The 27,608-nt window shown below is 39.4% G+C and overlaps 2 protein-coding genes across 3 annotated transcripts in view; one reads left to right on the forward strand and one right to left on the reverse strand.

The window, feature by feature from the left end:
- Positions 1-27,608, forward strand: part of RPF1 (ribosome production factor 1 homolog) — a 1,036,037-nt gene that overhangs the window by 102,016 nt on the left and 906,413 nt on the right. The gene's annotated exons all lie outside the window — the stretch shown is intronic.
- Positions 20,245-27,608, reverse strand: part of SSX2IP (SSX family member 2 interacting protein) — a 45,128-nt gene continuing 37,764 nt past the window's right edge. Inside the window, exons 11-14 of the mRNA XM_049771248.1 lie at positions 27,121-27,294; positions 22,112-22,226; positions 21,253-21,415; positions 20,245-21,050 (exon numbers count right to left, since the gene is read on the reverse strand). Coding sequence (XP_049627205.1) covers positions 20,876-21,050; positions 21,253-21,415; positions 22,112-22,226; positions 27,121-27,294 — 627 coding nt within the window. The 3' untranslated portion in view covers positions 20,245-20,875. The remainder of the gene's footprint in view (positions 21,051-21,252; positions 21,416-22,111; positions 22,227-27,120; positions 27,295-27,608) is intronic.

A 27,608-nucleotide genomic window follows, 5' to 3' on the forward strand; every position in this document is an offset into this window, starting at 1 on the left:
TGGTTGTGGACTGTTCATAGAGTGAAGATTGACAGTCCCCAAAAAGAGAGAAGTCGACACTTGAATGCAGTTATCTTATTTCTCGTGTTTAAACTCCAGGAAAATACTAAACTCTCGGCATCAAGGAAATGCCAGCAACACCCGGTGACGCTCAAGGGCCATTCCTGGCTCTTTGCTCAGGAATCACCCCTGGCAGGCTCGGTGGACCATATGGGATGCTGGGATTCGAACCACCGTCCTTCTGCATGCAAGGCAAATGCCCCACTGCTGTGCTATCTCTCCGGCCCCAGGAACATATAAATTTTATATTGCAGCGGGGCTTTACACCCTGATCTCTTGTCATACTGACTTGGTTTAGGTTACAGAAGATCAGACATTGACCATTCACCCCTGAACCTTAGGATCCCATCTATGAAAACAGCATGGTTTCCTACACCAGCACCAGGAATCGGACTTTTATCATGATAACTTTTAAGCATTAGAGAGCATAATAACCTCCAGACTAAACTACGATGAAACATTTGTACTAATTTCTAGGCTTTTTTGTTTCTGCAATCTTTTGCCTTTCAGCTTTGTTAAGTTGGTTTCAACAGTAGTTGACTTTTTTGACACCATTATTGGGATTGGTTTGTTGGGTTTCCTTTTCCCTACATCACTTTTGCATGAAAAAAATGCAACCACATGGGCCAGTAAAATTGACCTGGTCCCCCATATTGTCAGAAAACATTCCCAGAAATCCCCAGAGTACATGTCCAGTCTAAATAAAACACGAAGAAACCCAAACCTCTAACTCTACATACAACTACCAAAAAAAAAATGGCAAACAGGTGTGATCAGTCCTGGCCCACCAGTATCTCTCTTTTTTAAAAATTATTTTATTGAAACCATTGTGATCTACAACGTCCTTCATAGTTAAATTTCAAATATACAATCAGTCAAGGCCATTCCCACCATCAGTGTTGACCTCCCCACCACCAATGTTCCCTGAGTGCATACTAAACCACCACACTTTGCCCCAGCCCTACCAGTATGTAAGGCCCATTGAAGTTTAGATTGTTAAAGTTTAGGTCTCTTGATTCTATTGTTGACTTTGGCTTGGATATTTAGTTCTGCCCTTATTTTTCCTCCACCAATGCACCACTTGGCCCCTGGCTCCCACCCTTTCTTTTTTCTTTTCTTCTTAGTTTTATTTTTTTTAATATAGAAATATGTGATTAAAAAATGTAATCAGTGTCCCAAGGCTCTATGAAAAAGGTGGGAGCCCTATTTAAAAGATAATAAATAAAAAATAAATTAAAACTATATCCATTACGGAGTATTCTATATGCAACATACTTTTGTATTGTGCTGATTTGACTCTTTTAATTCCCTTTCGTTCACAATTGCTAAGGCCAGGATTTCTAGAATGATGTTGAAATATTAAGACTGAAAATCGTCCTCTAGTGCCTAATGTTAGAGGATAGGTTTCTAGTTTTTCACCATTGAATATAATAGCCATGTACATGTGATATATGGTTTTTACTACATTGGGTAAGTTCACTCTATGCCCATTTTTTTAGAAAGTTTTAGTCATAAGTGGGTGTTGAAGATTGTAGATTGCTTTCTCTATTGAAATGCATGAGTGAAGGAACCAAAACACTTAACTTTATTATAGTAAAATAAGGCTCAGAACTACCCAAGTCTTGCAAGGTCATTACTGTGATCTAAGAGCAAGGATATGAATAAGTACAGCAGCAGCTATGGCAGACAAAGTGTTAAGTGCACAAGCTCCCTCAATGTTCTGAAGCTGGAAACAAAAGCAGTACATTTTAATTCTTTTATTTTTAATTTTTATTTATTTTATTATTTTGTTTGTTGTTTGTTTTTGGGTCACACCTAGCAGTGCTCAGGGATTTCTCCTGGCTCTGTGCTCAGAAATCACTCCTGACAGACTTGGGGGACCATATGGGATGCCGGGAATCAAACCAGAGACCATTTAGGGCTGGCTGATGCAAGGCAAACACCCTACTGCTGCGCTATCGCTTTGGCCCCACTTTTTTTTATATTTAAAACATTCATTTTAAGTATTGATTCTGATAGGAATCCAGATGTATTACACACATCTTAAAATCTCTATTGCAACTCTTGGTGTTATCCTTTCTCCATTCTTCCAGCTTCAGAACATTGAGGGAGCTTGTACACTTAACACTGTCTGCCATAGCTGCTGCTGTACTTATTCAAATCCTTGCTCTTAGATCAGTCATGACCCTGCAAGACTTGGGTAGTTCTGAACCTTATTTTACTGTAATAAAATTAAGTGTTTTGGTTCTTTCAGTCATGCAGCACATGAGAGTAGGCGGTGAAACCAGTGGACATCAGTTAATTCCAAGGTCTACACAAGTTCCTGAGACTTTGTCTCATAACTTATTAGTTACTGCCTCTATTCTAGTATCTTCTTTTGAAATTTGCCCCAATAGGCCTTTCTAGTATCTATAACCCTATCTTCTCCATACCAGCAAGAACTCTTCCATAGAGCACCAGTTCATCTGCCAGATTGTTAGGTGGGTTGGGGGGTGGGGTGTTTCAGTTCTTGATACTCTCAGTTCTTAACTCCTCAGGAACCAGAATGCTCCTCTTACCCCAAACAGCTGCCAACAAGCTCCCAAAGCAAAAAGTCAGATTCCCAACCCACCTTGCCTCAGCCTGAGAAGAAACTACCACTGCAACTGCTTCGGATTTGCTCTCAGTGGTCCCCTTTCTCCCACATCCCTTTGCAGTAAACTGTTGCTCACTACCAGATCAGTCTTAGAGAAATAGCTTGAGGACATTTCCTGATAGGTGACTGCTGGGAGCCATTTTTTTCAGATTTCACAAGACCATGTCACAGGTTGAAGCTATGCTCCAGATTTTATCCACCCCTCCCAGACTATTTCAAAAGAATTAAAGGGAATATGTATATCTTCTTTGTATATTTCTTTAGATGTATTTCCTTAATGTGTATAATTTTATTATCTATTTCCTTATTTAGAGGCAGCTTTCCCCATTCCTTTTTTGGATCTGTTTCATAGGAAATTCTTGTAGAATTTCTAGTAGAAACCCAAGTTTCTCCTGGGTTCTAAATTCATGTTAGAACCAGGTTATTGGGATTGTTTAGCTTGTTATTTTTATCTCCATATGAACCAGTAGTATATGTGTCATTATTCCTTTATGTATAGGCACATTAAAATGCAGAAATCTTATGTGTAGAAACACACTCTAATCTAATAAGGATAAGAAAGCATAAGTTGGGCCCAGAGAGATAGCACAACAGTGTTTGCCTTGCAAGCAGCCAATCCAGAACCAAAGGTGGTTGGTTTGAATCCCGGTGTCCCATATGGTCCCCCATACCTGCCAGGAGCTATTTCTGAGCAGACAGCCAGGAGTAACCCCTGAGCACCGCTGGGTGTGGCCCAAAAACCAAAAAGAAAAAAAGAAAGAAAGCATAAGCTTTATATTGCAGAGGAGTCTTACACCTTGAATATTTGTCATAGTGACTTGGCTTAGGCTTTAGATGATTGGACAACAGTCATTCATCCCTGAACCTTGGATACCATCTATAAAACCAGTATGGTTTTCTGCACCAGCACCAAGAACTGGATTTCTTAGGTAAGGCTATAATGCTGCCCTGGCACTGATTTGCTTCAAAGTGCATTCATATGACATCTTGATGAGTTGGAAATAGCAATAACTTGCTTTAAGGGCAGGGTTTCCTGCATCATCACCTAACAGTGAGATCAAACCATAAGATGCTCCCTGACACACTAACATGCTGACTTCGACATAGGATCTATGCAAAAATCAGGATCTATAACCACAGAAACCTGGCTGTGACAACTGATTGAGAACTTTTACTGGGACCACAAAGAAAGACTTTGGGATTAGATGACATAGTATGCCCGGAGCCTGTATTTGGTATTATGGCAGGATGCTTCAAGTAGGTAGAGTCTCCCTGTTTTTAAGCCAAAAAGTTTTTCTTTTATATTTTCCCCCAATTTTTGCTGTGCCTATGTAAAAAAAGAAAGAAAGAAAGAAAAGGAAAAACTGCTACATACACACCATTTTTCTTTTGTTTTCCTTTTTTAATTTATTTTTTATTTATTGTCTTTTAAATAGGGCTCCCACCTTTTTCATAGAACCTTGGGACACTGATTACATTTTTAATCACATATATCTATTTTTTTTAAATAATACTAAGAAGAAAAGAAAAAAGAAAGGCTGGGAGCCAGGGGCCAAGTGGTGCATTGGTGGAGGAAAAATAAGAACAGAACAAAGTCAATAATAGAATTAAGAGACCTGAACTTTAACAATCTAAACTTCAATGGGCCTTACATACTGGCAGCCTTGTGGGCAAAGTGTGGTGGTTTAGTATGCACTCAGGGAACATTGGGGGGGGGGGGGGCGGTAGCACTGGTGGTGGGAATGGCCCTGACTGACTGTATATCTGAAATTTAACTATGAAGGACGTTGTGGATCACAATGGTTTCAATAAAATAAAAAAAAATTTTTTAAAGAGAACTGGTGGGGTCAGGCCTGATCACACCTGTTTGCCTATTTGCCTTTTTTTTTTTTTTGGTAGGATTCATGAGTTATGTGTGTAGAGTTAGAGGTTTGGGTTTCTTCATGTCATATAACCTATGGTTTAGGAGAGATTTGCTGGCCTTGTCTATCTGTTCCTGTCCAACAGGGAAGAGGAATATTACCTGGAAATACCTTTCACCTCCACTGCCTTGAACTGAATCTATTGCTTAAAAGCAGGCAGGTTAGAGAAGTCAGATTCTGTGCTAGTGAATCATTGTTCTGGCATTGCTCTCTGAAGCAGCTTTGATATTTTTATTTAGACAAGACATGTACTCTGGGGTTTGTTGGGAATGTTTTCTGACAATATGGGGGACCTGGTCCTCTAAGACATGCTATCTTGCATGTCTGTTAAGCAAATCTCAAAGGGACCTTTCTAATAAGGGGCTCTAATCGTCCATCCCATTTCTCCTTTTTTGGTGCATGAAGTTACTTTTTATTCTATGGCTGTTTTCTTATTAGTGATATCTGGTCAGGAACACCGAACTAAATATCATTCACTCATTCATTCCTTTCTTTGATTTTTTGTGTACATCCAGTGGCACTCAGGGGTTGGCTACTCCTAGCTCTGCACTCAGAAATCATTCCTTGCAGGTTTGCCAGACTATAGGAGATGCCAGGGATCCAACCCAGTCAGCCTCATGCAAGGCAAACAATCTACCTACTGTGCTGTAGCTCAGCCCTCCTTCTTCCTTCCTTCCTTCCTTCCTTCCTTCCTTCCTTCCTTCCTTCCTTCCTTCCTTCCTTCCTTCCTTCCTTCCTCCCTCCCTCCTTCCCATCCCTCCCTCCCTCCTTCCCTCCCTCCTTCCTTCCCCCTCCCTCCTTCCTTCCCTCCCTCCCTCCCTCCTTCCCTCCCTCCTTCCCTCCCTCCTTCCTTCCCCCCCTCCCTCCTTCCCTCCCTCCTTCCTTCCCCCTCCCTCCTTCCCTCCCTCCCTCCCTCCTTCCTTTCCTCCCTCCTTCCCACCTTCCCTCCCTCCTTCCTTCCCTCCCTCCTTCCCTTCCTTTCCTCCCTCCTTTTCCCTTCCTCTCCCTCCCCACCTTCCCTCTCTCCCTCCTTCCTTCCCTCCCTTCCCCTCTCTCCCTCCCTCCTTTTCCCTTCCTCTCCCTCCCTCCCTTCCCACCTTCCCTCCTTCCTTCCCTCCCTCCTTCCCCCATCCCTCCCACCTTCCCTCCCTCCCTCCTTCCTTCCCTCCCTCCCTCTCTTCCTTCCCTCCCTTCCCCTCTCTCCCTCCCTCCTTTTCCCTTCCTCTCCCTCCCTCCTTTTCCCTTCCTCTCCCTCCCTCCCTTCCCTCCTTCCTTCCTTCCCTCCCTCCCCTCCTTTCCCTTCCTCCTCCTCCCCCCACCCCTTCTCCCTCCCTCCCTCCCCCTTTCCCTCCCCTTATCCCTCCCTCCCTCCCTCTCTTTCCCCTCTCTCTCTCTTTCTTTTGGTTTTTGGGCCACACCCGGTGATGCTCAGGGGTTACTCCTGGCTATGCGCTCAGAAGTTGCTCCTGGCTTGTGGGACCATATGGGACGCCAGGGGATCGAACTGCGGTCCGTCCAAGGCTAGTGCAGGCAAGGCAGGCACCTTACCTCTAGCGCCACCGCCCGGCCCCATTCTTTCTTTCTTTTCTTTTCTTTTCTTTTCTTTTTTTTTTTTTTTGTTTTTTGGGCCACACCCAGCGGTGCTCAGGGGTTACTCCTGGCTGTCTGCTCAGAAATAGCTCCTGGCAGGCACGGGGGACCATATGGGACACTGGGATTCGAACCAACCACCTTTGGTCCTGGATTGTCTGCTTGCAAGGCAAACGCTGCTGTGCTATCTCTCCGGGCCCTCCCTCCCTCCCTCCCTCCTTTCTTTTTTTCTTTCTTTCTTTCTTTCTTTCTTTCTTTCTTTCTTTCTTTCTTTCTTTCTTTCTTTCTTTCTTTCTTTCTTTCTTTCTTTCTTTCTTTCTCTTTCTTCTTTCTTCTTTCTTTCTTCTTTCTTTCTTTCTTCTTTCTCTTTCTTTCTTTCTTCTTTCTTTCTTCTTTCTTACTTTCTTTCTTTCTTTCTTTCTTTCTTTCTTTCTTTCTTCTTTCTTTCTTTCTGTTCTTTCTTTCTTTCTTTATTCCCTTCCTTTCTTTCTTCCTTCTTTTCTTTCTTTCTTTCTTTCTCTTTTTTCTTGCTTTCTTTCTTTCTTTTCTTTCTTTCTTTCTTTCTTTCTTTCTTTCTTTCTTTCTTTCTTTCCTCTTCTTTCTTTCTTTCCCTTCTTTCTTCTTTCTCTCTCCTCTTCCTTCCTTCCTTCCTTCCTCCCTTCTTCCTTCCTTCCTTCCCTTCTTCCTTCCTTCCTTCCTTCCTTCCTTTCTTTCTTTCTTCTTTTCTTTCTTTCTTTCTTTCTTCTTTCTTTCTTTTCTTTCTTTCTTTCTTTCTTTCTTCTTTCTTCTTTCTTCTTTCTTTCTTTCTTTCTTTCTTTCTTTCTTTCTTTCTTTCTTTCTTTCTTTCTTTCTTTCTTTCTTTCTTTCTTTCTTTCTTTTTCTTTATTTTCCTTTCTTTTCTCTTTCACACTTTTTCTGCTAATTTCCACACAATGTGATTCATCAAATAAAAAATTGCATAATTATTCTTTTTGGGGGGTTTGGGCCACACCCAGTGGTGCTCAGGGGTTACTTCTGGCTTGCGCTCCAAAATCACTCCTGGAAGGCTCAGGGGAGCATATGGGACTCTAGGAATCGAACCTGGATCTATCCTAGGTCGACCTCATATAAGGCAAATGCCTACCACTGTGCTATTGCTCCAGCCCCAATTTTTCTGTGTTTTTTTTTTACATTTCTCTAAAATTTAATTTTCTCTCTTGTATTAATCTCCCAGATTTCAATATTTCTTTATTCATTATTTTTTAAAAACATCTTTATTTAAACACCATTAAAAACATGTTTGTAGTTGGGTTTCTGTTATAAAAAAGAACACATATCCCCCTTCACCAGTGCAACCTTCACACCATCAAATCCCCCCATCTCCATCCTCCCCTCCCTCTGCCTGTCTTCAAGACAGGCATTCTATTTATCTCTCTCACTACCATTATCATAGTAGTTGTTAGTGTAGTTATTTCTCTAACTCAGTGGTTCTCAAATAGTGGGGCGCGTCCCCTGGGGGGGTGCAAGGCTCCGTAAAGGGGGGTGCGTTTGACCTCGGCAAACAGTCATAACAAGCTAAGCCCCGTGTTTATGTCTCTGTATGTCTCTGGAGCTGAGAGTTGCTGTGTCCCGCTTCAAACCCCGCTTCGCACATTGCAAAATGTGCTCATTGTAGCCATTAATCCAGACATCACCTCTGATTTAATAAACCAGCTCAAATTATTTTATGTATTTTTGTTTTGCAGGTTAAAGTTTTTTTTAAATAAAGATACTATTTACAGTTGCGTGGGGGGCATGGAAAATATTTTCTTCTTCCTAGAGGGGCATTACAGAAAATAATTGAGAAGCACTGCTCTAACTGAACTCACCACTCTTTTTTGGTCCTTCCAGCCCTCATCTATATTGTCTTTGGGTATTATTACAATACTTTTATTTTTCTTAAATCCCACAGATGAGTGAAACTACTCTGGGTCTCTCTCTCTCCCTCTAACTTATTTCCCTTAGTATAATAGTTTCCATGTTCATCCATGTATAGGAAAATTTCATGATTTCATTTTTCCTGATGGCTGCATAATATTCCATTGTGTATAAGTACTACAATTTCTTTAGCCACTCACCTGTGTCAGGCATCTGGGTTGTTTCCAGATTCTGGCTGTTGTAAATAGCGCTGCAGTGAATATAGTGTGCAGATGGCATTTTTGTATTGATTTTTGTGTTCCTAGGGTATATTCTAGGAGAGATATAACTGAATCATATGGGATCTCAATTTCCAGTTTTCTGAGGAATCTCCATATTGTTGTCCAAAAAGGTTGTACTAGATAGAATGAATCAGAGTTCCTTTCTTCCCACATGCCCACCAACACTGATTGTTCTTGATTTTCGGTGATGTGTGCCAGTCTCTGTGGCATGAGATAAATTGTGTGATTTTTCTATTGAAAGCTTCTTGGGGCAGGAGCAATTGTACGAGGGTAGGGTATTTGCCTTTCTTGCAGCCAACCGGGTTATATCCCCGACATCCCATATACCACTGACCTGCCAGGAGTGATTTCTGAGTGAGTGCCACTGGGTGTGGCCCCCAAACAAACAAATAAACAAAAATGGAAAGAAAAGAACAAAAGAAGAAAGCATCTTAAGTTGTAACCTCTAAGCTAGCCCTAGGGGCAGCTTGATGGTGACTCTGGAGCATTGAATTTATCAGTCTTTTTACAGTATAGTGATAGTGTTTTTCACTTGCCAGTCAAAAAATTTAAGCTGGAGTGATCTCTAGTGTATCTGAAAAACTGAGACTGAGGGCATAGTAAAGGATTAAGGCACTTGCCTTGCATGTGGCCAACCCCAGTTTGAATCCTTAGCACCATCCATGTTCCTCAGAATATGGCCCTGGGTAACTCTTGAGAACAGAACAACTAGGAACACCCTCCAAGACAGACTGAGGCTCAGCAAAGAGATCAAACAATCAGTAAGGAGCTCACAGCTTCATTAGGAGAGGGTCAAAAATGGAATGTAGACTAGATGGCTTTTTCACCAACCTGTCCTTGGAAATAGGAGTGTTTACTCAAGGTGTGACTGTCCCCAATGCGAGAGAGAGAGAGAGAGAGAGAGAGAGAGAGAGAGAGAGAGAGAGAGAGAGAGAGAGGGAGGGAGGGAGGGGGGGAGGGGGGAGGGGAGAGGGAGAGAGAAAGAAAGAGAAGAGAAAAAAGCACTCTTACTGAGCTCTAAATGTTCAGAGTGGGAGCATGCACCCTTTATGCTTTTCTTCTTTATGCATTTACATTTTTTCTTTTTTAATAATACTTTCACATGCTATTAGGGCTTGAATTTAGAGACTTCTTATATTTATAAGAATATTTTATTCTTTATAAGAATATTTATATATTTAGAGACTTCTTATATATGGAAATCTTATATTTTGGAATTTCAAAATAGACAATTTAATATGTTGCTTATATGTTAAATGAGTCACTTAATATTAGTATTATCCCTACATTTCTCAGAAGTGGTGGAATGATCGTCTCTCTAGAGGACAATTTGTAGAGATTCTTTCCTGAACCTTCATAAATATTAAATGAGCCAGATGCTCTTGATCAATTTCAGAAACCAAGTTCTGAACTGGTTTGAACACAGCATTCTGAAACACACAGAGATTTACACAGAATGAGACATCTAAAAAAAGTAATGTCTAGTTTTGGTCAGGACAAGGAAATTTTGCAGTCAGTATAAATACTGGATAGTTTTTCTGACACATTCTGCCAAGTCTCAGGACTATTCTGTAACCTTGAAGCAAAAGCTTTTGCCTGAAGGCTAAGAACCTTCTCCTGGAACAGCCCTAACCAAGGTCAGTAGCCTGTGGGTAACCTGAGGGTGAATAGACTGGTCTTCCTATGTAGGTGAAATCAAGTTTCTTGGTGTGACATGATCAAAATCTCAGGTTGTGGCCTCACCTCTGGGCCTCTCTAAAACTACCACAGTGAGTAGTGTTCAAGTGATCTTGCTGCCCAGTCTAGTGTTGGGGATATTCAGCTCGAGAAAACAGTACACAATCTAAAGTAGACTCTATAGATATTTGTTATCACTGATGATGGTATAATGTACACTGGGCTGGAAGAAGTGACTGAGTCAACTGTATGTGATATTAGGGTTGAATATGGAACCAGTGGTCTTAGTAGCGAGTTTCCTTCATTCCCATGGATGCAGCCGTAATCCATTTTGAAAATATCAGGAAGCAATTTGATGGCCTTGAAGTGGGAACATCTTGTAATACTTTCCATCTTGTGATCAAGACTGAAATTTTACTAAGCAGAAAGAATCATCTAATACAGAATGCAAAATGGTCTTGTCTATGAGTTTTGTTGTGGACTTGATGTTTCTTAATGAGTTCAACTTGTCTCTATTTACTTGAAATTCTCTCCCTGCAATGGTTGATGACAACTTCTGGGTATTTACTCTCCACTCTGTTAAAAGAGTCTGTGCTTTCATCCCCACCCTTACATCGTTGATAGCTAAGTCTCTATCTTCTGTGTCTTCTATTGCCTTTCCTTTTTTGGTCTCAACTTCAATTTGCCTATAACTTCAATAATTCTTATTGTGTTGATTTTCAGATCTTATTTAGACCTGTCAGATGATTTTCGAACTCCTATTTCCAGTAGCCATGGAAAACTAGGCAACAACTCTAACAACAACTCATCTATGAGTTTATGTTCCCAAAACACTTGGGCTGGATGAGTCGATTTGTCTACAATTTATGACATGGGTTAAGATCTCAAAGGGAATGAACCCAAAGGTGCAGGAGAAGCCAGGCCCAAAGTTCCATGCATTCTCTCCCCATAGAGTCACAGTTTTGACAGTATATGAGACATGCTGGGGCTGGAGAGATAGCATGGAGGTAAAGTGTTTGCCTTGCATGCAAAAGGTCAGTGATTCATATCCCGGCATCCTATATGGTCTCCTGAGCCTGCCAGGAGCGATTTCTGAGCACAGAGCCCAGGAGTAGCCCCTGAGTGCTGCCGGGTGTGACCCCCCCCCCCCCAAAAAAAGACATGTTGCCAAGCAGGAAAGCACCTCCAAGCTCCATTGTCAGGTCTTATTTGAAGCTGGGTTTGTAGGCATTCAGCACCACAGTAACTGGCAGCTGTTCAGAGATCAGTCCTTACTAGAAGGAAAAAAGAATTCCTTTTAATTCACACGAAGATAAACTTACCTCATCACATGGGTACACCATGGTCTTAAGCATACAGAAAAATACATACAGACAAAATATTACAAGGTTATTCCTCAAGATTATTCTAAGGTTAGTCCAAAAGGTAGATGCTTCTTGGGGTAATGTGCAGGCAACTCGGGTAAGCTTTTTCTTGTACAATTAAAGTTGCCACTCTTCGACTTGATCACCTACCTTTATGCAAGACAGGAAGAAGTCTGGATAGTTTCATTTAATTCCAACCAATTCAGTTTCAATTTCCTTGTAAACGCCTCCCTTCCTTTCCAGCTCTTTTTATGTGATCTCTGAAACCTGGTTTTGTCTGTGTTGCTTTCCTTCCAGCCATTCTCCATATTGCTCCCATCTGGGAATTAGAACTGTGATAAACATTATGGCAGAAGTGTGTTCAATTAAGGCATTTGTGCTACACGCTTTAATAGAGGAATGCTCCTGGTACAGTGATGAGATGGAAGTATTATGTATCACTTTTGGTTGAATTATTCAATAGTATCATCAAGCCTGTTGAGTAATGTCAAGATCCCCATGTGTGAGGCTCTTTATAAATCTCAGCCCCTGCCTGACCTGGTTTCCATTAGTCTGTACTGTCCAGGCAGAACCATGTTTTCCTAAAGTCATGTGGTTTCACAATTCTGGTCTCAACTGTTCTATATCCTCTACCTTAGAATGTGTATTCTTCAGGGAGGTGGAGAGATAGCATGGAGGTAAGGTGTTTGCCTTGCATGCAGGACGGTGATTCAAATCCCAGCATCCCATATAGTCCCCCGAGCCTGCCAGAAGTAATTTCTGAGCATAGAGCCAGGAGTAACCCCTGAGTGCTGCCGGGTGTGACCCCCTCAAAAAATGTTTATTCTTCAGTATTTAGCACCAGTGTCCCTGAACCTCTGCAACCCAGTCTAAGGCGCTGCCCTTACCATTCTCTATACTCTAACATCTCTACCACAAAGCTTGTTCATTTGTCTCATAGGTAACCTTAGTAGATTAAGGTGGTTGTTTATTTTTGGTTTATTATGCCCAACAGTGTTCAGGGGCTCTTAGTGGCTTTGTGCTCAGGAGTGATTCATGGTAGTGATCAAGGGAGCATATACTACCTTGGAGAGGGAAGTGGGGGTCTGCTGCCTGCAAGGCAAATAACTCAATCCTTAAACTCTCCCTCCAGCTCATTTTATAACTCCAGCATGTAGCATTAGGTTCCTAATAGTTACTCATTAAATATTTGAGAAATAAGTTAAAAACTCAATTCTGAGAGCAAAGAGGTGATTGCCTGTTTATACAGTCAAGGAAGGGGATAAGCTATAGATATTTAAATTAACATTATGTAAAAATGTTTATCAGATTTAACCTAAAATTTTTTAGCCTAAAAATTTAATATATTTTATATGGCACCACATATTAGCTCTGTGACAATGGGAAAGCTTTGCTTCCTGGACTTAGGGTTCCTTATTTGTAGAATGAGTATTAATAGCTCCTACCGAAAGACCTGTTGGGAAGTTTTGCTAATGGAAAATTAGCTTCTGGCTTAGTGTGATGTTTTGGACCCACAAGGGTACAAAAGAATTAATGCACTTTAAATTGCAATTTGACAAATTTCTGTCCCAAAAAATACTAGTCTGTATTATAAGCAGTGAGAAAAATTGGGATGAAAATAGTGAGGCCAACCAGTAGTTGTATTATTATAAATGGGGAAATAAGACTGAAACCTTGGTAGAGAGATAGTACAACAATAGGGGGCTTGCCTTGCATGCAGGGTTCAATCAGCAGAAATAATTCCTAAACACAGAGCCAGGAGTAATCCCTGAGCACTGCTGAGTGTGGCCCAGTAACAAAAAAAGCAAAAACAAAGGTTGGAACTTCGGTGGTGGGTGAGGTATGATTCACAGAGAGGGGACACTACACCTCTAAAATTTGCACAATATTGTAAATCAATGATTCATCTTTCTAGAGGCCACTTTTCCATAAACTTTTTTGCAACCCATGCACTCCTAGAGAGAAGTCTGTAACTGTATAATAAGCTGTAATACCATGGCGGAAGTGGGTATGGTACAGCACTTGAGAGGATCCAACAGAATCGATAATAGATTGTTGTGTTGCAGAAACAGATGTGGAATTGTTGCAATTTCTCAATTTTGGAGAGTGAGAGTTATTTGAATGGAAAACTAAGGTAGGAAATAAGCATGAACTTTACTTACACATATCTTGTTCAGAGATGCTGGTGGTGACGATGTTTAAGATATATTTTGATATCCCTTCTTGGGGTATTCATTTTGTTGTGGTTTTCTGCATAGATTCACAGAATCATGAATTTATTAATAATTTCTCTGGATCTTTGTCTTAGCTTTAAATAAGAAATTGTGCCTCAGAAATAAAGGATCAAAGATGAATTTTCAAGTACTTCTTAAAATTTGCCTTGGTTTCTTTTTTTTGTTTGTTTTTATTGTGGGCAAAGTGAATTACAAATCTTTCACAGTAATATGGTTTCTTAATGTAGGAAAATGTAGGCAGAACACTTCATGTTACTGAAACTAAAGGCATCTTCAAGGATGAAACAAGTGGAAGCAAAGATAAACAAATGGGACTATATTAAACTAAGAAGCTTTTGCACTTCAAAGAAACAGTGATTAGGCTACAAAGACTATCAGTACCCATCAAATAAGGGGTTAATATCTAAGATATACAAGGTTCTGATAGAACTTAGCAAGGAAACTTAGCAAGCAGTTGAAGAAATGAACAGACATTTACTTACATAGGTGGCCAAGGGCACATGAAAAAAAAAATGAGCCAAAGAGAATGGTATAGACATAGAATAATCTTATTTGTGGGATATAAGAAAAATGAGAGTATGGTAAATAATATCCAGAGACAACAGAGATGAGGGCCAGGAGGACCAGTCCATGGTAGGAAGCTTACCACAAGAGCGGTTAGAGAAATTATAGTATATGGTTGGTCCATTGTGAGAATGCTAGTTGGAACTGATCAATGTAGAGAAAAACTTGGTGCTGAAAAGGAATAAAATATCATGCATGGTACCCCTTCATTAACAACAGTGCAAACCACAGTGCCAAAAGTAAAGAGACTAAAACTGAGATACAGAGGAGTAAAATGGCTGTCCCAGAGGTAGGTGGGGGTGAGGTGGGTAGAAAGAAAACTGGATAGGTAGACATTGGTGGCAGAAAAAATTCACTGATGAAGGGTGGTGTACATTCTATAACAGAATATCTGATCATGAACAATTTTGTAACCAAGGCGCTTATGTAAATTATAAAAAGTAAAATTAAATTAAAAAAGTTATTCACCTAATACCCATCAGATAAGGGGCTAATATCCAAAATGTACAAGGCACTGATAAAAGTTTACAAGAAAAAAACATCTAACCCCATCAATAAATGGGGGGAAGAAATGAACAGACACTTTGTCAAAGAAGAAATACAAATGGCCAAAAGGCACATGAAAAAATGATCCACATCACTAATCATCAGGCAGATACAAATCAAAACAACTATGAGGTACCATCTCACACCATAGAGATTGGAACACACATCACAAAGAATGAGAAAAGCAGTGCTGGTGGGGATGTAGAGAGGAAGGAACTCTTCTTATTCACTGGTGGTGGGAATGCTGTCTAGTCCAACCTTTATGGAAAACAATATGGAGATTTCTCAAAAAACTGAAAATTGAGCTCCCATACGATCCAGCTATACCACACCTAGGGATATACCCGAAGAGCACAAAAATACAATTTAAAAATCCTTCCAGACACCTATATTCATTACAGCGCTATTTACAATTGCCGGACTCTGGAAACAACCAAGATGCCCTTCAACAGATGAATGGCTAAAGAAGCTGTGATGTATATACACAATGAAATATTAGGCAGCTGTCAGGAGAGATGAAGTCATAAAATTTTCCTATACATAGATGTACATGGAATCTATCATGCTGAGTGAAATAAGTCAGAGGGAGGGAGATAGGCACAGAATAGACTCAATCATCTATGAGTTTTAAGAAAAATGAAAGACATGTTTGCAATAATTCTCAGAGACAAGAGAGGAGGGCTGGAAGGTCCAGCTCAAGACATGAAGCTCACCAAAGAGTGATGAGCGCTGTTAGAGAAATAACTACACAGAACTATCATAACAATGCATATAAATGAGGGAAGTAGAGAGCCTGTCTCGAGTACAGGCAGAGGGTGGGAGAAAGGAGGAGGGAGATTTGGGACATTGGTGGTAGGAATGTTGCACTGGTGAAGGGGATTGTCCTCTACATGATTGAAACCCAACTACAATCATATTTGTAGTCAAGGTGTTTAAATAAATGTATTAATAAAAAAACAAAAAGTGTTTTCCATGGTTTCTTTAGTCAGAAGTTGATTCTTTTAGGGACTGGAGAGATAGTACAGTGGGTAAGACTTGGCCTTAGATGTTGCCAAGTGGGTTCATGACACCTCATGTGGTTTTGTCACTAATTTTACCTCAAAATCTGATTGGCTGACTATAAAAACAGAAAGACTTGATATCTCTTTCACTGATTAAAAAAAAGTATCCTATGCACTGGAAGCTATTTTGGTCAAAGTAAAACTATCATTTAAACATAAAATATAGTATGAAAAAGCCCGAGAGATAAAATACATTCCTTCCAAAAATTAGTATTTGAGACGTTAGAGATGTAGTTCAATGGCAACACACCTGCCTTGCATGTACGAGGCCTGCATTTGATACCTGGCGCGCGCGCGCGCGCACACACACACACACACACACACACACACACACACATTTGAAAGTTAAACAATCAGTAATGTATCCTTGAATGATGGAACATTTTGCTCTTTAATAATTGAAAGGCAAAAACAGCAAGCACCAATTAAATTATTTTTACTAAATAGTTACAATTCCTTTCTCGTTGTCTCACCTGCAGTTACCTGAAGCTTTATCTATGTTCTAGAAAAAGTGAATGTGGTTAGAAGGCTCATTTCTTAGAATATGGTCAATCTCCAAATCCACCAACCAGACTCTCTGAACCCCTCATTATGCCATTATTACTGATTATTACTTAGATTCCAACCAGGATCCTCCTGTTTCACCAGTATGACAAAAGCTCTTAAACCCTCTGAAGTCAATTGCTTGAAAATGTGATTCCTAACCAGTCAAGTCTATATATAAATCAAATAATCACTAGGTCCACTACACTCTTATATTCACCCTTTAAGAAAACCACATTTAGAAGTGACTAAAATAACCTATTTTGCAGATGCTGTTTCTAAAACAATAACAACCAACGAACGTTCGTGTGTGTGTGTGTGTGTGTGTGTGTGTGTGTGTGTGTGTGTGTGGTGTAAATCAGTAAAGTGAAACCATAAAGGGGAACCATAAATCAGTAAAGGTAAAGCCACACAAATCTATAGTTTTGTAGGCCATTATTTTGAAGAAACAACAACAGAAGAACCCAGCAAAAAAAATTTTTTTAATTAAATAGTACAAAGAAATAATGCAGTTTAATGGAAGCTTAGCTGTGTCACTATTAGGAAGTGAACATGCAGTCCATGAGTACTCCAAACTTTAGTAATAAGCTGAATATCTAAAGAGCATTCATCATTCATCATTGCTTATCACAATTACGTTGTCTTCATATCCCCAGTGACCAGAATGTAGAATAAGCCCCGATGTCAGCAGGTACTTTTTACATGCATAGCAAAAGATGGGGGGGGGGTGTACAGGAAAAGGTGCATTTACCACAACCTGTATGTACTTTACATTCATTCTAGGAATAAGAGCATGGCTTACATTAGGTACCTATATGATTTTTTTTTACAGGGGCAGCCACAAAGGGGCTGGTGAGATCACAGGGTTGGTCCGAGACAGGGTAGCCCTCTCCTGGGGCAGGATTCCTTCCCCAGCCTGGAAAACCTAACCTCCTCCTGGCATCTTGGGGTGTGGAGAAGGCAGTAAAGGACAGATATTGAGTTCTACCAAGGATGATAAAAACTGGGCCTCAAGACTATCTTCAAGAACTGTGAAAATTATTTTCCCACAAAACTGCATACAGCAAGTCATGGTAGGCAATAGACAGGCAACAACAGTATTTTTAATTATGCAATGAGGAAAACAGTGGACTCATGATCTGAAACAAAATACTTGTTTTTCTAAGTAAATACTTGGTAAATTTTAGTCTTAATCTTATAATTATTTAAAAAAAATACTGTGGGTGGGGTGTCTTTGTACCACACGAGGTGGTGCTCAGGTTTTAGTCCTCCTCAGGAATAACCCCCTGGAGGTGCTGGCACAAGAGGGAACAGGGTGCCAGAAGTAAAATCAGTCCTGCTGCCACATATGCACAGCAACCTGATCTCTAAGACTCTCTGTTACCTATTTTGATAATTTATCGAAATGTATCAAAATATACATGGGGCAGTTGGAAACAAGCATTCCTCAGGGCACTGACTTGGAAGTCACTGTCAGGATACTTGGGCCAACTGGACCATATAGCACAATGCTTGAGCCCTAATGAACTGATGCAGCGCTGTGTCCATCTGTATGTGGGAGTCATGTGGTATTGGGGATCAAACTGGGGCTCACATATGACCATAATTTGAGCAATTCCCTGGACATGATTATCAAGTTTCTCACATCACTAGAGATACAAATATCTAAGAGTAGGTATTAAACTATTTCCTAAGAGTTAGAGAGATAGTAAAGGGGGATAAGATGCATATTTTGCATGTGGCAAACTCCAGCTGGATCCCTAGCACCACAAGGTCCCGAGAATCACAGGGTGCAGCCTTGGAAGCTTCTGAGTACTGCTAGGGTCTGTCAGTCTTGAAGCCATGGCCTTTGCATTGAGCTATTGGCCTAGTTGGTTCAAAGTCACCAGAAGAGGCCCTGTGGCCTCCTGAGCACCTCTGGGTAGGCACTCCCCCCACCCAAATAAATATTTCCTAAGGCTAGGCAAGAGAATGATCTATTTCATTTACTTTTATGTTCTGAAATTTCAAAACATATTCGCCATGTAAAAAACATGACATACAAAACATTTCAGTTTTACATAAACAATAAAATGTTTAAGGTTCTGGGGATCTTCCAAGCTCAAGCACACTATGTTGCCATCCTGAATCAAAGACTGCATGCAGCTTTGCTGGAGTATCAGTGTGCTGTTAAAACCAAGAAAGGGAACCTATTCCTAGGATCCACATGTGTGGACTTGGAGACTTCTTTCCAACATTCTTAAAAATTTAATATGACTAAGAACTCTTCTGGAGTTGGGATAAAGTAGAATCTAAATAGCTTATGGAAAGCATACTACTTCTAGCAGATCTAATGTTGACATTAAAGCTATAATAAAATTGGCTTGTTTTTATTGTTTTTGAAAGTATAACATAGGTTTTTGAAACCATAGATACTAAATATACTTTATATTTAAAATAACAAAAGGACATTTTCTAATGTGATAATTTACCAATTTCAAAATAGAAACAAAAGAATGCAATAGAAATCCAGTGACAAAGAACATAACATTTATTTATCTGCTTACCTTTTGGGTTACACTCAACTGTGCTTCGGGATCACTCCTGACAGGGAGCAGGAAACCACATGTGGTGGTGCTGGGGATAGAGCCTGAGATGGGCTGTTTACAAGGAAAGCATCCTTCCTGCTGTACTATCTATCTCTTCAGCCCCAGAAACCTTAAAGAGGTTAGCTTTTAAAATTAAAACTTTAGTCTGGGTTGGAGAGATAGCTCAACAGGCCGAATACATGTTTTTCATGCAAGAGGCCATTTTAAACCTCAGCACTACATAGTCTCCCAAGTACCACAGGGAGTAGCTTCTAGTATCAAAACAAAATAATATGATGCTTATTCCTGGTTGGCTATGTTTTACATTTTGAATTATTTTCTTTGTTCACATTATTGTTCAAATAACTCTCTCTCTCTCTCTCTCTCTCTCTCTCTCTCTCTCTCTCTATATATATATATATATATATATATATATCCTGTTTATTCATTGGGAATATAGTCTTATTCCTGCAATTCTGTAACATTTCTACTTTCTTAACCATAAAAACTGACCCTATATCAAGCCAAAAGTAATGAATAAATTTGCTTTTTGGTTCAAGCAGTTTTCTAAGATTATAACTGTGGGTTATATTGCCAGTTTCATTAATATTTTACCAGCTACCAAAACATACCCTGTTAACCTGGTAAAAGTGGTTGCTGCTATACAACTCTCAAGAGTTACATACATTGTGAATGAATAAAAAGAACTGACTCTTAATCTGACAAGTTTGAAACAGTCACAAGCAAAAGGGTAGCTGTATGTAAGAGCTTAAACTGCTAGAAGAAAGAAAGGTGAAAGGCTTAACTACAATACCAGCAAGGGCTGTGTAGAGACAAACTGGTCTAGGCAATTTCCTGACCTTGAGCACCTGCCTATATTATTCCTAGCAATAACAGCACCCTACTATGAATCAAGAATCATGCAGTCTGAGTTTGAGATGAAATGAACTAGTTTGTCCTGGGCTTCATAAAATTTCTTCATAAAATTATTAGGAGCTCTACAAAGCTCTAGTTGGGTTTTGATGCTATTCTAGCTAGATGTAACATTTAGTAAAGAAAATATTACCATTCAAACATCTTAAAGTCTACTGTCATCCAAGTATCTTCTTATCATAATCTAAATTTTTTTTATTCAAAGACACTTGTCCTGTTTCTAAGAACCTATATAGTTAAGTCCTTTGAAAAATTATCCTTCGTATATAAAATAAAAATCTAATATTATAGAAATCTCAAAAATTTAATGTTATTACCATTAATATTCTAAAGAAATTGACTTCATGGAAAAAAGCTTTTGAGTACTGCCCAGATGGGTTCAAAAAAATTCTTTAATGTGACGATGGTTCTAATACATCTGTAAACAGAATATCCTAAAAAAAATGTGTTTATGTAATTATGGATGTGACATTTTAAATCTTAAAGCCTCTTAACATAATCATGTATATCTATGTACAAAACATACATTTCACTTTATTTAAAACATATGAAAGAGGTAATTTCAAATTACACTAAACATAATAAATATAGAACCTGCTTTTTTAAAAATCTACAGTATACATTCAAGTAAAGGCTAAACTTCTGATGCCAAATATGAGACAAAAATTAAACATTTACAATAATCCACTTCCTAAAAGTGCTATTTTTAATTCCTATATGAGGAAACTCTTTCTAGTGCTTTTGTTTCCATCCAAACATCTATACATTCCTTTATTCACAGAATCAGATGCTTCTGTTACTAAAAATACATCTCCAAAGCTTTTAAATCCTTTTAAATATATTTAACATTTGGTTCTTTGGGAAAGGGCATCGAAAACCAAACCAACAATTCCGACCATCTCAAATTATTAGGGACAGCTGACTTTATGACACACCCTGCTTTCAACTCTGATGTGAACTTTGATGAACATCTGAGTGAAGGAAAACTTCCAGTCCACAAGTTTAAGGTAAATCATCCTTTTCTACATGAGAATTTGTGTAGGGCAGGGAGTATCCATTATAGTAACCTTCCCTGGATCCAGGTCTTGATACCATACTCCATTTGTGATTTGTGCATTCTCTTCCAACCTGATTTGGTTTAGTTTCTTCGGGGGTTATGTTCAGTACATTGATTGAACTGTTGGAGAAAGAACAGTAGATCTGAGTACTCATCTTTCATATTGCAAATATAACTGAACTGCTTTGATGGCTCCCATACCCCATGCTAAGTAAAACCTGAGGATCTACTTAACAAAGAACACCAGGACCTATCTTCTTCAGAGGGACAATCTATAAATCTTACTAACGATTATGAAAGAGGTTCACCCATAGATTGATACCTATGTTCAGACACACAGGAACGTGTTTGGCAAAAGTCTGAAGTAGAAGGAGAAGCAGGAAGAGATTTACTAAGTTTAGACGTGAAGACTGGAGAGGCTACAGCTCCATGAGGCTTCTTCTGCCGTGGCCTTGAGTGCACTGTATGATTGTCCTGATCAGAACCTGTTTGAAGAAAGGACCAAAAACATGCTGTGAGGTACTTATATATAGTGAAAGTAACTGGGTGATTTATCTGTTATTTTGAGTTATGAGACAGAACAAATTAATGAGTTACTATTATAGCCCAATAACTCTAGTTTAGCTCATCTTAACATTAACAGAAATATCAAGAAGAATTAAAAATGACATTATGGGCAAGAGCAGGTAGGTAGTTTGCCTTGCACATGGCCGACTTGGGTTCAATCCCTAGCATCCTATATAGTCTTTTTGCACTGTCAGGAGTAATTGCTAAATTAGAGCATGACTAGCCCCTGAGCACTGCCCCAATATAACCCAAAATGACATTACCTCATAATAAATAAAATGAGTTGGCTTTTGTTCTAATTAGAGCTATTTTTTTTCTTTTTCTTTTCTTTTTTTTTTTTTTTTTTTTTTTTTGGTTTTTGGGTCACATCTGGTGGCACTTGGGGCTTACTCTGGCTGTACTCAGAAATCGCTCCTGGCAGGCACAGGGGACCATATGAGATGGCAGGATTCAAATCACCATCCATCCTAAATCGCCTGTGTGCAAGGCAAACGCCCTACTGCTGTGCTAGCTCTCTGGCCCTTTGAGAGCTCTTTTTGAGGTCTGAAAAGTTTTAGTAACACAGCATTGTAATTACATGTATGTTAAAATTAAAGAATTTATGAAGTACTCACTTCCTGAAAAGGCACCAAAAAGTTTCATATTTTCTGAGTTCTGGTGGTCGAAGGCAGTCATATTTAAAAATTGCTGCTTTAACCAACTGGCCCGTTCTTCTTCAAATGCCTTTCTCTATCATCAAAAACCAAAAAAACAAAAACTAAATAAGTAATCAAGAGTCACATAGTTGCTACTTCAAATGATTTTTCAAGCTTTATTTTTGCTCTTTGGTTATCAGATCTGTAAGCTAAAACCTCCTAGAAATTAACTTAGTATTATCCTAAAAAATTAAGTCAAATTCTATTTAAGAAAATTAAGAGCTAAAAGTAAAAGTTTAGGCTTGCTCTTCAAGCCTGTGTTCTCCCTTGAACACATATTTCGATTGCTTGTCTATGTTTCTTCGCTTTCTTCTTTCTACTCTAGAGAAGCCTGTGCTCTCTCTTGAAAATGTATTTCCTCTCCCCTCACATATTTCTAAGTAAGCTTAGAAAAACTATCATGCTTTGGGGATGAAGCAATAGTACAGAGTGCAGGGCATTTGCCTTGCATACAGCTGACAGGGGTTTAATCCCCAGCATCCCAAGCACTGCTAATGAGTGATAGCTGAGTGCATAGCCAGGGGTAAGTTCTGAACATCACCAGATATGGCCCCCAAACAAACAAAAACTATTTTACTTCATACCAACACAAAAAATATTTACCCATCAAAACACTCAGAATACCTAAAACATTTTTGCATAAATATTGAATTCAGATAAATATAAAGCTTCACTCAGCTTTACATTTAAACTTTTAAATATGTACCATATTTTTTTGTACCGTAAGACACACTTCCCCCCAAAGAAAAGTGTGTCTTACAGAGTGAATGCCACCTGGAGCTGAAGCCTGAGTGCAGAGAATCTAGAAACTATGTGCGTCTTATGGTCAGGAGTGTTTTATAGAGCAAAAAATACAGTATGTTCAGCATAGTTCTGAACACACAGAACATTTTAAACATAGGCTTGGAAATATTAGAAAATATTCCATTAATAAATGACTTAATCAAGTCCCTCTCTCATCCTGCAACCAATTGCAAAATTAGCAGTCACCACCTTTGAAACGGCAGAGGGCACCTGTCAAATCCTGCCCTTTTGAACAAGCAATTCTGAAATGAATTATCTCCCTCTCAATATTTCTTTCCAATCCTTTACTGGCCCTCAGAGAAGGGGAAATGGTCTGCAATGTTGCAAAGTGTATCTTCAGGGAAGAGACATGACCTCAAAAATAATGATGGTATGAGACAGAAGAATTTTAAATGCTGATATATTTGTGACAAGAGACTATCATTACTGTGGAGGAAATCTTTCAAATAACCAACATATAAACATATAGTCTTTGATCAGTATTTGAAGAGAACATAAAAAACACCAAGAAAAATAAAGAAGATGGCAACCACACAAAACAGATAACCACTGAATTTTTGTTTTCTATTTTTTTTTTTTTGGTTTTTGGGCCACACCCTGTGACGCTCAGGGGTTACTCCTGGCTATGCGCTCAGAAGTTGCTCCTGGCTTCTTGGGGGACCATATGGGACGCCGGGGGATCGAACCGCGGTCCGTCCTAGGCTAGCGCAGGCAAGGCAGGCACCTTACCTCCAGCGCCACCTGTTTTCTATTTTTTATTTTATTTATTTATAAGCACTGAATTTTGTTTTAGTTGACAAATTATCGAACTAATCTGTAAACACCTGTAAAATATACTAGGTCAATAAATGCAAATAAAAAATAAACAGACATTGGGAAACTTTGCCTTTGGTGGGGAGGGACAAGGTCACATTTAGCAATGCTTACTCCTGTTTCTACACTGAGAGGTCATTCCTGGTGGTGTTCAGTGTTGGGGAATGAACCTAGGCCAGACACAGGCAAGACAAATGCCTAAATTCTTGTATTATCTCTCCAGTCCCATTTATTGGAGGGGGAGGGTGGTATAATCAGTATTCTTCACTGGTTCTTAATTTAAGTGTCAATTATAAAGTACTCACATGTTATACTGCAGGACAGAACACAAATGTGACAATTAAAAATAGTATCATAGAAACTGGGGAGCAGTGGGAAGAGAAGTGAAACAAGGAACACCAAGAATATGCTCAACTTTGATTAAAGAAATCAACTGCTACTGAGGCCAAGCAAACATAAAATGGAAGCGCTAAACAATTATTTATTTAAAGAAAAAGAAGTTACCTTTAACAATGGTTTTTTTTTTCCTTTGTAAGCCACACCCAGTGATGCTCAGGGTTAATCCTGGCTATGCACTCAGAAATCGCTCCTGGGTTGGGGACCATATGGGACGCCAGGGGATCGATCCGCAGTTCATCCTAGGTTAGCACTTGCAAGGCAATCATCCTACCACTTGCGCCACCACTTTGGCCCCTTGAACAATGTTTTAAAAGGTGCTGAAGCAATAGTACAGTGGTAGGGCTTGTGCCTTGCAGTCATATGACCTGGGCCCAATCCCTGTCACCCCATATGGTCCCTTGAGCATAACAAAATGGATTCCTGAGCAGAGTCAGGAGTCAGCCTTGAGCACTGATAGGTGTGGCCCCCAAACAAACAAAATCTCTTTTAGGGAACTGCCACATACTCACTGTCAACTGGTATGGTGTCAGACAGAAGGCAGTGTAATACCACACACACACAAAAGTAGCTAGGATGGGAGAACCCATTGAAAAATAAATTTCTCCATCTCACTCTCTTTCATCCAGAGATGTGTGCACTGAATTAACAGTTTGGATTGTTGTGTGTACACTTGTACAGCTCAATTTTTTTTACTTTGTGCAATGTATCACATATGTTTTTTCCTTTCAAAATTAAAGAAGTAATGTCTAAACATAGTTTAAAAAAATCAAACTCAGAGCTAAAGTGCCTTGCAAACAGCTGATTCATGTTCAATTAATTCCTGGCATGATATATGGTTTCCAAAACACTGCCAGTAGTGATCCCTGAGCATCACCGGGCATGGCCCATCCCAATAAATTATTTAAAAATAAAGTCAGTGCATACAAAAAGCTGCAAAATGAGAAAGCCTCTGTTTTTACTGCCTGTTTCATTCCTGAGAAGTAACCAGTGTTACAAATTTTTATTTGTAAAATTCTGAGGAATACTAATTTAACTCTAATATGTCAATCTTTTTTCTTCATAGTCTCTGAAAAATAAGGGGCAGTATTCTTACTGTACCTCCCCCTTCTACCTTCTTCATATGCAATGAAATACCACAGAGCTGTGATTTCTTCACAGTATTAACTTAAATTATTTTTTCAATATTACTTGGTTGTTTCATTCATTCATTTGTATGCAGTCTATCTTTAACGTCTTAAAAAACCTGATCAAAAGCTGGAGTGATAGTGCAGTGGTAGGGCATTTGCTTTCAAAGGGCTGACCCAGGCCGAACCTGGGTTTGATCCCCAGCATCCCATATGGTCCCCCCACAAGACAGGAGCGATTTCTGAGCTCATAGTCAAAAGTAACCTCTGCACATCACTGGGTGTGGACCAAAAACCAAAAACCAAAAAAAAAAAAAAAGTCAAAACTGAAAATACCTGTTATCATCACTTTTATGTATTTCTGTTCTAAGAAGCAATTGTATTTCAAAGAATTGTTTTATCAAAGGTCTAACAAGCAGCATCTTTTAAAATGTAGAGATTTAATAAACTGATTAAGATAATCAATTTATTTATTTTTTTGGTTTTTGAGTCCCATCTGGCAGCACTCAGGTGTTATTCCTGGCTATGTGCTCAGAAATCGCTCCTGGCAGGCACGAGGAACTATATCATCGAAATTTGAACCACTGTCCCTCCTGGGTCGGCTGCATGCGCTATTTCTCTGGACCCAAGATAATCTAAAAAACAAAATTTATTCTCATTTACGGGTTGTCCATGATTACACAGCATCCTAATTAGCCACAAATTTAAAACTTAACAACCTGGTCCTATAACTGTATCTCTTTAATGTTAAAAATAATAGGTTATGGGGCCGGAGAGATAGCATAGAGGTAAAAGTGTTTGCCTTGTATGCAAAAGGTCGGTGGTTCAAATCCTGGCATCCCATATGGTCCCCTGAGCCTGCCAGGAGCGATTTCTGAGCATAGAGCCAGGAGGAACCCCTGAGCGCTGCTGGGTGTGACCCAAAAACCAAAAAAAATAAAAAATAGGTTTATTGTTTATATTATAAAGTGCATTATACTTGGCACTTTTCATTAGAATTAAATAAAGGGGGGATATCTTGTATAAATATCAGCCTTTTATATGGGCAGAAAGACAATAAAAATCATCTAAACTTATTATAAGCAAATATGCTTTTTTACTTAACCCCACTTGTCCCCAAATTTTTGAAGTGTTGATTTTGGTCTAGCCTAAATATGAAACTTATTTACAGACACTTGCAGAGTTAACACTAAAACTACAGCTGATGACACTTCCCAGGCAAAGCAGAGAATACCCATTTTTTTCCAGCTAAATTTTCAGAGCTAAATTCTGATGCTCACTGCTCTATTATACCATTTGGCTGAACACTGGATTTTCCTTCTTAGATGTCTTCTTTGGCGGCTCCTCTTCACTTTCTCTTCATCATTTAAGAAGGACAACCCTAAATAGAAAACTACTTCTAAAAGCAAAAAGTCTGGCAAAGTGCTAATGTTAAAAAGGCAGATAGCAGCACCACATTCTACACTAGTCCATGTGCTCATTGTTTCCTCCATTTCAAGTTATTGATGAGGCCTCAAGAAAACATACAAAACGGAGCCGGAGAGATAGCATGGAGGTAAGGCGTTTGCCTTTCATGCAGAAGGTCGGTGGTTCGAATCCCGCTATCCCATATGGTCCTCTGAGCCTGCCAGGAGTGATTTCGATCTCAGAGCATAGAGCCAGGTGTGACCCAAAAACCAAAAAAGAAAAAAAAAAGGAAAACATACAATGACAACAGGACAAAGATGCATTCTAATATCTCCCCATCTGTCTTAAAAGCACTACAAGGAAAAAGAATCATGAAAATACCTCCAATCCTAGGCGAATGGCAGCTTCTGTAAAGCTTCGTCTTTCTTTCTCAAAATTCTTTTTCTGATCTTTAAACAGAGACCACTCTTCTTTCAGCCGCTCCTTTTCTTCCAGCAAGTAACAGTCTCGTAGCAGTGAGGAGGTATCATCATCACATGCAGTAGCCAGCTGCTGCTATTAAATTGTAAAACATATTAAATTCCTGAGAATCCAACACTCAATAAGGTGCAATCAGAGTCAGAGATGACAGGTCTGACCACGGTGGGAAAAGAGAAGTTAAGATCAGAAGAAAATGAGGGCCCGGAGAGATAGCACAGCGGCATTTGCCTTGCAAGCAGCCGATCCAGGACCAAAGGTGGTTGGTTCGAATCCCGGTGTCCCATATGGTCCCCCGTGCCTGCCAGGAGCTATTTCTGAGTAGACAGCCAGGAATAACCCCTGAGCAGCACCAGGTGTGGCCCAAAAACCAAAAAAAAAAAAAAAAAAAG

The sequence above is a fragment of the Suncus etruscus genome, chromosome 4 (genome assembly GCF_024139225.1).
Source record: "Suncus etruscus isolate mSunEtr1 chromosome 4, mSunEtr1.pri.cur, whole genome shotgun sequence".
NCBI classification, from domain to species: domain Eukaryota; kingdom Metazoa; phylum Chordata; class Mammalia; order Eulipotyphla; family Soricidae; genus Suncus; species Suncus etruscus.